An 11965-nucleotide genomic window follows, 5' to 3' on the forward strand; every position below is an offset into this window, starting at 1 on the left:
CATTCATATATTCCACCTCGACAAAAGCGCGGCCCTGATCATCTATTCCGGAATCAAAAAGCCTCGGAACTCGAATGTCGGCGTTGGCGATGACAATTTGCAAAGCCTTGGCTTCGTCAAGGGGACGTTCATGGGTCCATTTCCATGGCACTTGGTTCCTATCTAACCCTATCTGCAACCGACTTTCCAAAAGTTGGCGTTTAGTGAAACTGTACTCTCTCTCTATGTGCTCTTTAGTTAGGAGACTCCTGACCATGCCGGGTTGCGGTTTCGTCCATATTGTCCGGCTGAGAAGAGATGGCTGGCAATGGCGTGGCTGTTGGGGAATGTCGACAGAATCCTCAATGTGAGGGCCTTGCGCAAGGTAAACAACGCGTCAAGGTGGAGTGGTACAAGGCGTAGGTACGCGTGATTATGACAAGACACGATGTGAAAGACAACGGAAGCCAGCGCCCCGGCCCCCTAAATAAATAAGAGCCTCTCCCAACCACCGACATGGTTACCCCGCTTCTTTGTCAGAAATGCTCAAAACTGTGGCCGAGTGTGCCAGAAAAGAGATGGAATAGGTAAAAGCAATGCTGCTCGTGGAGGGGTGGAGTCAAGGTCAGAGGGGATGCGGGTTTTCTATCTAGGATCTAAAAGAGAGCTAATAGGCCGTGCGACTTAGCAGCAGAACAAGCGAGAATGTGGGAAACCGAAAGTCCTTACTGCGGATTCCATTACCGGACGTCGTGGGTTTAAGTGCGTAGTGGGGGCCGTAACGGGAATCTCCATACAGGTAAGAAGATACCGAACAAAAGAATTACTGCGTATGACAGGCTCTCATGAAGAGCCGAGAGTTGGAGCTGCTGAGGAGTTACCGTTCTCGCGCCTCCACCACGACCATCTCTTCGCCGCGCCTGGTGCACTACTAGATTCCGCTGAAACACCGCCCGCATGACTTCTGTGCTCACTTTCTGTTCTCGTCGAAACTGGTATCTTGGCGGATGAGCCTGCTTCGACTCCCACCACTAATGTTGAAAGCCCTCCGGAACGAACGTAGATGCGAGCGCCCCACAACTTGTAGATGAGGCGATCCCTATTTTCCAGACCTAGGAAAGTCGTGTCTAAACGATGAAACGATTCTGATCTACCCGTGGACACACCCATGTGGCAGACATCCCACGTGACCAAGAAATGCCACGTGACCTCTGTCGCATCACCAACCTGGGAACAGAGATCCAAATCCCTCCCTCGGGCCAAAACAGCGCGGGACTACCTCTACTACCCCAACCACCTTAGCCAGCTCTCAAAGTCCACCTACCTCAAAGGGTGCAGACATCCCGACCCCCGCGCGCCCCCTTCACCTGACATCTCCAGGTCTCACCACCGCCACCACAGCCTCGCCCACCGCCACTCTGACGCATCCATTTTTATTCCCTCGAACGTCAGCCCCAATATCTTGGTTCCCGAGGCCTTTCTCGTCCGCGGCCGATCGCGACGCTGGAGATAGCGGGCGACACCGCTGCGAAAGCGGGAGCTGGGCGCGGCAGAGGGCGATTGTGGATCTAGCTGATGAGGATGGGACTGCGCTGGTTTGAGTCACTCATGAAGGGCGGGATGGGTGGGTGTGTGCGTGAGCCTGCATGCGGGTTTTCGCTGGTAGGGGAAGATGCGGTCGTGGCTCGCTGAATGGGCACTGTGTGGCATAGCATGAAGGACTTTAAGTGAAGATGGCATTTGATCTTTTCTATCTATGCTATGCAAACTGGAGCAAAATCTTTGGAGCAAGTCAATCTAAGGGTATATGGCGCCGGAAACAACTCGCGAAACACCCTCCTCTTTTTTTTCCACCTCCTCTTCAAGGCCGACTTCATCATCAGTCGAAATCCTCTCCCTCCTTTTCAAGAACGCCACTCACTCACCCACCTCGTGGCTCTGCATGCCCTCATTCCGGCTCGCCCACTTGCTCCTCTTCCGAATCTCCACGCCCCAGTAGTAGAAAATAAAAGGAACGGCGCAGAACAGGAGTGCCAAGAATCCGAGCAGGACGCCTGCCCACTTGTACCCCATGCCTTCGTACATGCTCTCGGCGAAGAGCGGGAAGATGGCACCGACGACGTTGCGGACGAGGATGACGCCGGCGAGCGAGGAGGCGGTGTAGGGGCCGTAAGAGTCCAGGACGAAATTCAGCACGCCGAGGACTACGACGAAGATGCCTGCGCCGAAAAATGTGGAGGCAATGACCGGTACGATCCAGTGCACGCTCGCCGAGCTACATGCCGCGAACCAGAAGAGCGAGACGGGCAGGAGGAAGCACGCGGGAAGCGAGAGCCACACGCGCGCCTCCGGAGTGCGCACCTTGAGGTAGTGGTGCTCCTGGATCGGGTGGGCGAAAGACGCGAGCAAGGAGCCCACGCACAGACCCAGGAAGGTGAGCGAAGTCTGGGCAGGCGTGAAGTGGTGCAAGTGGCCAAAGACCATGGGGAAGGATTCATTGAACAGGAAGACAAGGCCATAGATGAGCCCGTTGTACAGCGCAGTGCAGTATGTGATGGGCTCGGTGAACAGGAAACGAATCGGCCTTGTCAGTGTCACCTTGAAGACGTGGCCCAGACCCCTGCTCGGCGGTGATTCGATGCATGCCGCAGCAGCATAGCCGTGGGCCGCGAGCTGGTCCCGCAGACGCTGCGTCTTCTGCTGCAGGATGATAGTGTGCCGCGTCTCGGACAAAGTAAGCGCGAGCAGAATCCACGAGAAGCCCAGGACGGCCATGAAGAACCAGAAGAGCCAGCGCCAGCCCAGATACTGCGCAAAGTATCCCGTGATGGGGAGTGCAATAGGCGGACCTAGAGTGCTGCTGAGGCCGTAAATGGCCATGGGGGCGCCAGAGTAGTCGCGCTCCCAGAGATCTGCGATGGTGCCTCCGGTATTAGTGAGCGGAGCGCTGCCGACGAAACCTTGCACGAAGCGGATCCCCACGAGGGCAGACATGTTGGGCGCGAGCGCGGCCGGGACTTGCAGGATGACGAGGAGCAGCCAGGACCAGATGTAGATTGGGTTGCGGCCCCAGTGTTCAGATAGGGGCGCGAGGAGCATGGGACCTGGAAATGGTTGTTAGAACTCGCAGATCCGCGGACTAGACGGATGGGCACATACCAAAGGCGAATCCCAGGATGTAGGTCGAGAGGCCGGCCGTAACCATGGTGGAGGAGGCATGGAACTCCTCCTTGAGCAGATGATGTCCCGAAGAGTAGCCACCTGCACAAAGGCATCTATGGCGTTGTCAGTGTGCTCTGAAGTGAACATTTTGCAAGGAAGCGACTTACGTCAAGACATTCAGCATGCTCGCAAAGCAGGTAATGTACCACTTCCGCGCCTTGCTCCAATTCCTCGGGTTATCCAGGTCGTGGGGCCCAAAAGTGAGGATAATCGGAGTGGTGTCGTGCGGTCGAGCGCGGACGTGGCTAATAACTTCGTACTCAGAGAGTACGAGCGGGTGCACGACATCCCCGTTGAGACTGAACTCCTTCGCATCGTCTGAAATTGGAGATTCCGGGTGATCTCCTCGCAGAGTTAACTCCGAGGTCTCGACCTGGGCCTCGTAGTTTGCGAGGTCCTGTCGGGGCTCTTCATCGGAGTGAGACTTGCACGGTAGGAGCATGGTCGGATGCTTTAGGCGCGGTAACGCGCTTTCTGCAAACGATTCGGGAAGAGTTACAGCGAAGTCTCGCGGTAGTTGGTGGCGGAGGGGTAGCAACGAGGCTAGATGTTACCAGCAATAGCGTTGCTGACGAGATGTGAGGCCCGATGGTGTGTTCGGTGCCGCTGTGCAGCGAAGCAAGTCCGAAGAATGTCCTTTGCAACAATGCAGGGAAGAAATTTGATGGTAGATCTTTGAAGGATTAGAAGAAAGTCTCGAGAGCAGCGAGCGGGTCCGCGATAAATAAGCTGAGACCCGCCGCGGGATGCATCGCTGCTGTCCGTGACCGCTCCGTCACGATCCCGCGAATATCTCCAGCCAAGCCCATTCTCGAAGCCACCATCAAATTTTAGGCATATGAAAGCAGGAGACCCGTCTCCTTACACGCTGTCACCGTCGTGGGTTTCTCGCTGCCAAGTCCTGCAAGCCCGCGCCTCGACGGTTCGTTCCGAGGCTTCACCGTCTTGCAGCACTCCTCATCCATGTTTTTCGTCCACAAAACTCGCAGATTTTCGGTGCGACCGACTCGGCATCAGTCGATTTAACATGCGATAGCGATGACTCAAGAAAAAGAGGATATTATCTCGACCCGGTAGAATTGACGAGGATGAGAGGGATACGAGGACGAACATGAAAAGTCGGAAAGATGCAGCCCTACAAGGCACCGGTAGTCTAGAACCATCGACGGAGGCAGGAGACCGGCACAAATTTCGATGCAACGGGGCAGCTCCGAGCGTCATCACGGCTGCTTGCGCCGCCATCTCGATTTACGGTGCTGACTGTATTGGCGATACCGACTCATCTTTTGGACAAATCTCTCGAACGCGTGCGCCGTTCGTTGACGATGTTGCGGGCACCGGAAGGCTGCAGGCCGGAGCAGACGAATCGCGCCGATGCTTGCTGCGTGGAAAGACAAAACATCCGACACCAAAAAGCGAAGTCGGCCTCACTTTTCCTGGCCCTCCTACCATGATGTTGCGGTGAGAGGCATCGAGATGGTGTCGCAATCCGTAGGTCGGAATCGTGGTGGAACGGGGGGCATCGCGCCGCTGAAGTCACACCACAACACCTGCCAAGCGTGGCTTGGAGATGTCTGCGTTATCGTCAATACCTCACTTCAATACTAAGCGCATGCCCACGCTGAAAATATTCTCTTCTGCGCTTCCGAGTTCGCAGCTGTAAAGCATTCCACTTGTGCGTTGGAATCTCGTCCTCTACGTCAGTATGACCCGGCTCACGCTACGGACGCAGCAAAGTTGAAAATTCTGCCAAAGCAGTCGTCTTGACGGAAATCGCTCGTGGTGTGTAAGGAGTCAGAGTCTTCAAAATTTGCAGTTGCGTGCTTCGGTCTTGTTGGATGGAGATTTGGGGTGGAATCTAGAAGTAGGAGGAAGTTGTGACGACAGCCGGCGCTCGCTTACGTCAGCAGACACGATTGCCACACTTCGCGTTTACAAGCTTGGAACGATGCTGCGGGATTACAACACGCCTCGTATTCGGCTGAACTCATCGCACCCGTAATATCGATGCTGAGGTTTCAACCTAGCGACCAGCAACTGTAGCTTCGCCGTACTACTGTACGACATCAACAGCACATGGCCAATGACTTAGAGCCTGCAGAAGATATGCTCGAAATAAGGGAGAAGCACGCGGTCGAAGGAGCTGCATGGCCAGCCCAGTTTGCAAAAGACCTGGATGACCAGGCTACCCCCAGCTCTCCATCCAATTTAGCTACCCGGAGAGCGAAACGGTCCGTACGTCCTCGGCGGAGCTGATAATTCTCAGAAACACGCCAGGCAGCTACCCTTCCAACGCTTCGTATAGCTACGCCATCGACAGGTCCTCTGCATATGCGGGTAGAGCTACCCGCCCGCCACCTCGCCATCATTGTTGATGAGACGTTCCTAGAGTTCGAATGCCCAAATCCGAGGATAGTTGGTGCCCACTACCCAGGCGGGCGGGTGCTCGCGGATGCATCTCATGAAGGTAGGGAATGAAGGTATATAGCATATGTACTACGGCGCCAGTTTTTGGGCGTCGAACAGTAGCTCGTGAGAGGATATTGGCCTTACCTCCGTCTTTCATGGCTTGCGGCCGAAATGCTAGTCGATGGGTACCTGCGAGCCGGCGAACGTCAAAGCATCGTAGGTTGGGCGGATGGCGAGGCCGACCTTGGGCGCGCGAGATCGAAGCAGATGATGTGGAGACATTCGTGCTGGGCGAAGCTTTTTTTATTTCACGGAAATATAATACGCTTTTATTAGACGGAGAGAGCCTAGCAGGCGTGCCAGCCCACAGCTATTTCATCACCAAAGGCTGTCCCGCTGTCCAGATATCAATTTTCGCTGTGTTTTCGTCCGTTTCCATAGCCATCTTGGGGTGTCTATCCCCATCGATTTCGCCTTGCCTCCTCATACGCATCCTCAGAGAAATTGCTCCATGGCTCAGGCTCGCCGCTAGGCTCATCATCCACCCTCGTCCCTCTGAATGCACACTCTTCGCCGAGATAGGGAAACCCTCCGAGGCCTTTGAACGAGGTGCACTTGTCATTTGTGAATTGGAGAATCCCAGTCTGCGTTCCCCTGGTATCCGGGTGGATCTCGCCCTCTCCTGTTTCGCGTCCGCGCCAGGTGAAGTAGACAGTACGGTCTTCCAGAGTCGGTGCGGTTGCCTTATCTGGCCCCGGAGCATCCGCATTCATCATCTGCTCGCGGACGCGTTCGAGGGTGTCTGCATGAGCAGCCAGTAGCATAGTGCCTTCGAAGATGCCTAGATTAAAGGATGCGATGAGGCTGGACGCGGTGTTGGGGAGCGCGCTGATGTCGATGGCCATCTCTTCCGCAGCGTCGGGCCAGTTGCCTTCCACCTCTTCGCAATCGATGGCGTAGGCGCCAATGATATCTCCAAGCTTCGGACCGGGTATGGAATTGCTTTTCGGTGTCCGCTTGGCCGACGCGGGTGTTACGGCGCCATTCGCGGTCCCATCAATCTTCTTAGGACGACCACGGCCACGTGCTGGAGTATTGCTTGCTTGCGGGGTGCCTGACGGGATGGTGCCAGTGGTGCCCTTCCGTGGTCTGCCGCGGCCCTGCTTAGGGGTAGCGTCGGCATGAGGGGCCATGGCCAGAGCCGCATCCGACTTTCTTGGCCGACCGCGACCCCGCTTAGTGGTACCGCTGGCTGGAGAAATGAGAGGCAGAGTTGCACCAGATTTCTTAGGTCTACCGCGACCTCTGGAAGGAGCATTTGAGGCTTTGGATGCAGCATCCTTCTTAGGCCGACCGCGACCTCGCGATGGAGTATTCGGGGCCGTTAGAGCAGAGGGAGGAACACCGGCGTCCTTCCTTGGTCGCCCACGACCGCGGCTCGGCGTAGTGGGGTCTTTGGAAACCTGCGGCGGCGCATTGGGGTCTTTGCGAGGCCTTCCGCGTCCACGCTTTGGCATGTTGGGGTCCATTGGCGGAGTCGCGTTTTGGTGCTTTCGAGGCTTGCCTCGACCGCGCTTTACTGGTGGCGCCTCGTCGTCATCTTCTAGCGGCCGCTTGCTTAGAAGCGGCGCTGGAGACGACATCTTTGCTGGCAGATGGGGAGTTGAGGTTTGGGATGGGAAGAGGCAGACGTGGTCAGTTGTGTTTGGGATGCGTCGCGTGTTCACGGGTCGCGCTGGGCCTTGTCTTAACTGCCGATTGCCAAGCTGGGATACCTAACTAATATAAGCAATTATCGTGCTATATATATATTACCTAACGTATTTTACTATTAAACCGCCTACACTATTAAACCGCCTAAAAATACTAAGCTCTTACTAAATACTACTAACGTACTTTATCATCGAACACCCCATATTATCGAACGCCCCACGATTTCTTGGTAACGAAAATTAACGAAAATCAGCCCGTTTTTCTTAAATAACTAAGCGAAACCTTAATATCTTTCTATAAAATTTTTAATATAGATAGAACTATACTATATACACCTACTATTAAAGTTGTACTAAGATATATTATGTAATTAAAAAGCTATACGTATTTAACTAACTTTTAAGAAAATCTAGTTTACTTCTAATTAGTACTATTATATCTCTATAATAATATATAAAACTTATAGTATATAGTATTTATAACGTAATAAAGGTTTCTAGAAAACTTCTATAGAGCTAGCTTGTCTAGGTATAGCGTAATAAGAGATAGAAGTTAGAAAATATCTTCTTAGAGGTTTCTTCTCTAACTATATATATATTAATAATCTAGCTATATAAAGTTATATATTATAAGCTTATATATATTATAAGCTTTCTATCTATTTAGAAGTAATAACTTTAGAATAGTTTTAGTATATTTCTCTCTTTCTATACTATACTATTATTACGATTATAGAATTAAGAATAGAGTTAGCTAGCTAGAATAGAGAAAACGGTAAGCTAAGCCTAGGGTTACGAGACAAGAGATTACGTGCGGAGTTACGAGAATAATTAGAGTTACGTGACATGGATTAGATAGATTAGACAGATTAGGACTAATCTAAGTAATTAGACCTAATCTAGAAGATCTACGAAAGCTAGAGCCTTAGCACCTAATTTAGCTAAGATAGTATATATATATAACTAGAAGAAGCTCGCTTCTTATAGCTTTTTATAGTTATTACTTTGTTTATTAAATTACTATAGAGACTTTTAATTAATAGTATTATTACCTCTACCTCTTTATTACTAAAGATTCTAGCCTAAAGTATACCTCTTACCTTCTCTTATAAAAGTAAGCCTTAGTCTTAGTTAAGAGAATAGCTTATAATAAAATAACTATCTAATATTAAAGAGTAGAACTATTATATTAATAGTTAGAACCTAATCTAGAAAGGTCTAGGCTAGAAAGCTAACTATAGAAGAGTAGATTATAGAACTCTAATAAGTTATTATAGTACTTTAGAAGATAAGCGTTTAATAGGTAGAAGAGCTAGCTATAGTAAAATAATAGGTATAGGCTAAGATTACCTTACTATAATACTTTAATAGTAAGAGAGAAAACTTTAACGTATTCTTAGTAGCTATAGAACTCTACCTATAATATAACGCTATAGTATTTCTATAGAATAAGAATAAGATTCTAGAAGCTATAATAAACATAGAAGAGAAAGCTCTTATATAGGCTAAGCTCTATATATTAGACTAGCTAGAAAATAAGAGTAATATAAAGAGAATATAATAGTCTATAAATAAAATCTTTAAAAGCTAGACTAGGTTTATAAAGCACCTTAGAGAAACGTTTAGAAAAGTTAACGCGTATAAAATAGTCTAAAAAAAACTATTCTAGCTATAATAAACTAGATTAGTATTCTAGTATATAGCTATATTTAGATAGCTAAGTACTTACCTAGACTAGAATAACCTTATACTAGTAGAACTCTTCTATAAAGAACTAAAAGAGTTAGTTAAAGACAATATCGCGCACGCTAAGTAACTAGAAAACCTAAGCAACATAATAGAAATAGTAGTAAAAATTAATAACTAATAGTATAAATAGAATCTAGAACGTTAATAGAGTAGAGATTACTCTACGCTACTAATAGTTAGAATAAGATAACTATAGACTCTATTCTAAGAGAACTCTATAGACCTAGACTAGGTTAGAACTCTATAGAAGAGAAAATAGTCTTGTAAAACTAAGAAAAAGGTATAGTACTTTAAGAAAGAACTATATCTTATCTATAGTAAGAAAGAATACTTTACGCAAGAATACCTAAAGAAAAAGAAAATAGTTAGAATAATCTAGATAGACTATAATAGCCTCTTATAGATAGTATATTATAATAATAGCTATATAACGTACTAGAGAGATAAGGTTAACTTAGAATAGTACCTAATAAGAGTTAGAGCTATTATACTAGAATACTCTATATATACTAAACACCTTACTCTAGATACTATCTAATAACGTATTAATATATAATAGTACTAGATATATATAGAATTCTATAATATATAGAGCTATTAGTACGTATACTATAAGGGCTAGGTCTATAGTCTCTACTACTATAAGCGTTCTAGAACACCTAGCTAGGTAAGTTAGCTGTAGGTAGTACTATCTCTACAAGCTGTAAGAATAGAGTGCTAGCAGAGTAGGTTAGGTTAAATTTAGCTATCTAAAGGTAAGAAGTAGAAGAATACTCTAAGAGCTCTCTATATATATAGGGTGCCTATGCTAAAGCGCTAGGTAGAGTTATGTAACTTAGGCAGAGCTAAGTTAGGCTAAAGTACTAAGTTAGAGTTAAGTTAGACTGTTACATCACCCCCTCTTATAGGGAGGGCTCGTCCCTAAGCTCTAAAATACGCCTTCTAGGTCCCCCTTCTTCTAAAACTTCTGCGTTATACTCTTAACTATCTCTTTTTAGCTTATAGTAAGTGTATTTGTGTTAGTTTTAAACTAGAAGCGCTTTTATAGCTACTACCTTCTCTCTAGTCGCTCTATTCTTATAGAGATTTAAGCTAGAAGGCTTATTTTCGCGTCTGTAGGGCGGCTTTGTCGTAGGCTCTCTTCTTAAATCGCTTAGTAGCGCCTTTACGTTACTCTTATATCTCCTACCCTTGCAGGTTTTAAATTCTCTACTATCTTCTCTAGGGTCTCCTCTTTTTCGTACGCCTTAATCTAAGCATCTAATCGTAATAGCAGCTCTAGCTTATCTAGGTATACTACGTAAAAGTTTCTTACCTTATAGAGAGTGTTAATAAAGCCTATAGTATTATACTAGGTAGAGTTAGAATTATAAGCAACCTATATAGCGCAGTATTAAAGGCAATTTTAATAAAGATAGCTATCTAGAATTTTATATACAGGCTATTCTAGATTACTATTAACTTTAATAGGTAGCTACTTAGGCTCTACCTACCCTAGTAATAGCTCTAAGGCTTTTCTTAACTAATTAGCGTAGAAGACGTTATATATACGTATATACGCAGGTAGCTAGAGCTAGAAAAAGTAACTCTTTATAGTAATAATTAGGTAAGAGCTATATATCTATTAATCTAGCTTTATACTAGGCTAATCTATTAAAAAGCTATAAGGTTTAACGTAGATAAGGTTGCCTACTATAAAATTAGGTTTTTAGCGCTTTTTATTTACTTAGAGCGTCTATCTAGCTTACGCTTTTATAATATTACTTTATATAATTTTAGTAGCTTTTTCTACGGCGTTGTATTACTTCTTAGCGAAATTCTAAGCTTTCTAGCGCGAGAGACGCTTACATAGAGTAGAGGCTTTTATTATACGCTTCTTTTAATTCTAGTAGTATATTAGTTAGTATTTAAATTTAATTTTATACGCTATTAGTTCTATAGTTTTATATAGTAACGTAGCTTATACCTAATCTATATAGAGTAGAAGGTCTAACTAATTATCCTAGTAGTAGTTAACAAATAAACGTAGACGCTAATTAAGATATTAATTAACAATCTCTATATTTCTATTAGTTTGCGAATAGTACGCGGTAGAGAGCTTCTACTTAATTTCTATAAGCTAGTAGAGCTTATCTATAAAGGTAGAGGTAAACTATAGGCCGCGATTTAATATAATAGACCTAGAAGAACTATATATACGCTAGATATATTAGTAATATAGCTTTACTATGCGTTAAGCTATAATTTTCTTATAGTAGAGTAGAGAGAAGCTTCGCTTACTTAGCTAATCTATAACAACGTACACGTAGTTAAATTCTTTCTTATTAGAGGGAAAGCTCTTAAAATCTATAGAGACGTTCTACTATACTCTCTTAGAGATAGGTAGAGGCTTTAGAAGACCTAGCGTCTTATTCTACAGAGTATAGCTCTAGTAGCAAGCCTTATATACTACTACGTACGTATTAACGTCTTTCTGTATACCTAGCTAGTAATATTAATCTTATAGTAACTAGGTAGTTTTCTAGTATTCTAGATAGGTAGTTACCTAAGTAGTATATATAGCGCGTATTAAATACGTTTATAGGTAGTTAATAGTAGAAACTATTAATTAATTCTAATAGGTTAATAAGCCGTTTTCTATTTTCTAGGCGAAGCCTAACATAGTAGCTTTTTCTTAAGCTAGCTATAGAGAGTTGTCTAATTAGTTAGCTGTAATAACCTAATTAATTATAGTATATAGATTCTTAGTAGAGAGTGCCTCTATAAACGTATTAGCAGCGGCGATTTTCGTAGTACTACTAGCTAATCTCTAGACAGCTAGAACTAATAGCTTACCTAATAATTACTTAATAGCTAAGAGGCTAATTTACTTCTTACTTAGAAAAGCCCTTATA

The 11965-nt window shown here is 46.0% G+C and overlaps 2 protein-coding genes across 2 annotated transcripts; both read right to left on the bottom strand.

Moving 5' to 3' along the window:
- Positions 1 to 1807: 1807 nt before the first annotated feature.
- BU26DRAFT_526014 (MFS general substrate transporter) lies at positions 1808 to 3077 on the bottom strand (the record flags this gene model as incomplete). Its single annotated transcript, XM_033830645.1, has 1 exon — positions 1808 to 3077. A coding segment is annotated over exon 1 (1073 nt), but the record flags the coding sequence as incomplete, so codon positions are not given.
- A 2594-nt stretch (positions 3078 to 5671) lies between these two features.
- Positions 5672 to 7321, bottom strand: BU26DRAFT_526016 (uncharacterized protein). Its single transcript, XM_033830646.1, has one exon. It carries the CDS (start codon positions 7251 to 7253, stop codon positions 6066 to 6068), a length of 1188 nt encoding a protein of 395 aa, XP_033675558.1. The 5' UTR covers positions 7254 to 7321; the 3' UTR covers positions 5672 to 6065.
- Between the last annotated feature and the right edge of the window lie 4644 nt (positions 7322 to 11965).

The sequence above is a fragment of the Trematosphaeria pertusa genome (genome assembly GCF_010094035.1).
Source record: "Trematosphaeria pertusa strain CBS 122368 unplaced genomic scaffold BU26scaffold_29, whole genome shotgun sequence".
Taxonomy (NCBI): domain Eukaryota; kingdom Fungi; phylum Ascomycota; class Dothideomycetes; order Pleosporales; family Trematosphaeriaceae; genus Trematosphaeria; species Trematosphaeria pertusa.

Excerpts from the sequence above, each read along its gene's own strand:
- BU26DRAFT_526016 (XM_033830646.1), bottom strand. The coding sequence starts at position 7,253 with ATGTCGTCTCCAGCGCCGCTTCTAAGCAAGCGGCCGCTAGAAGATGAC.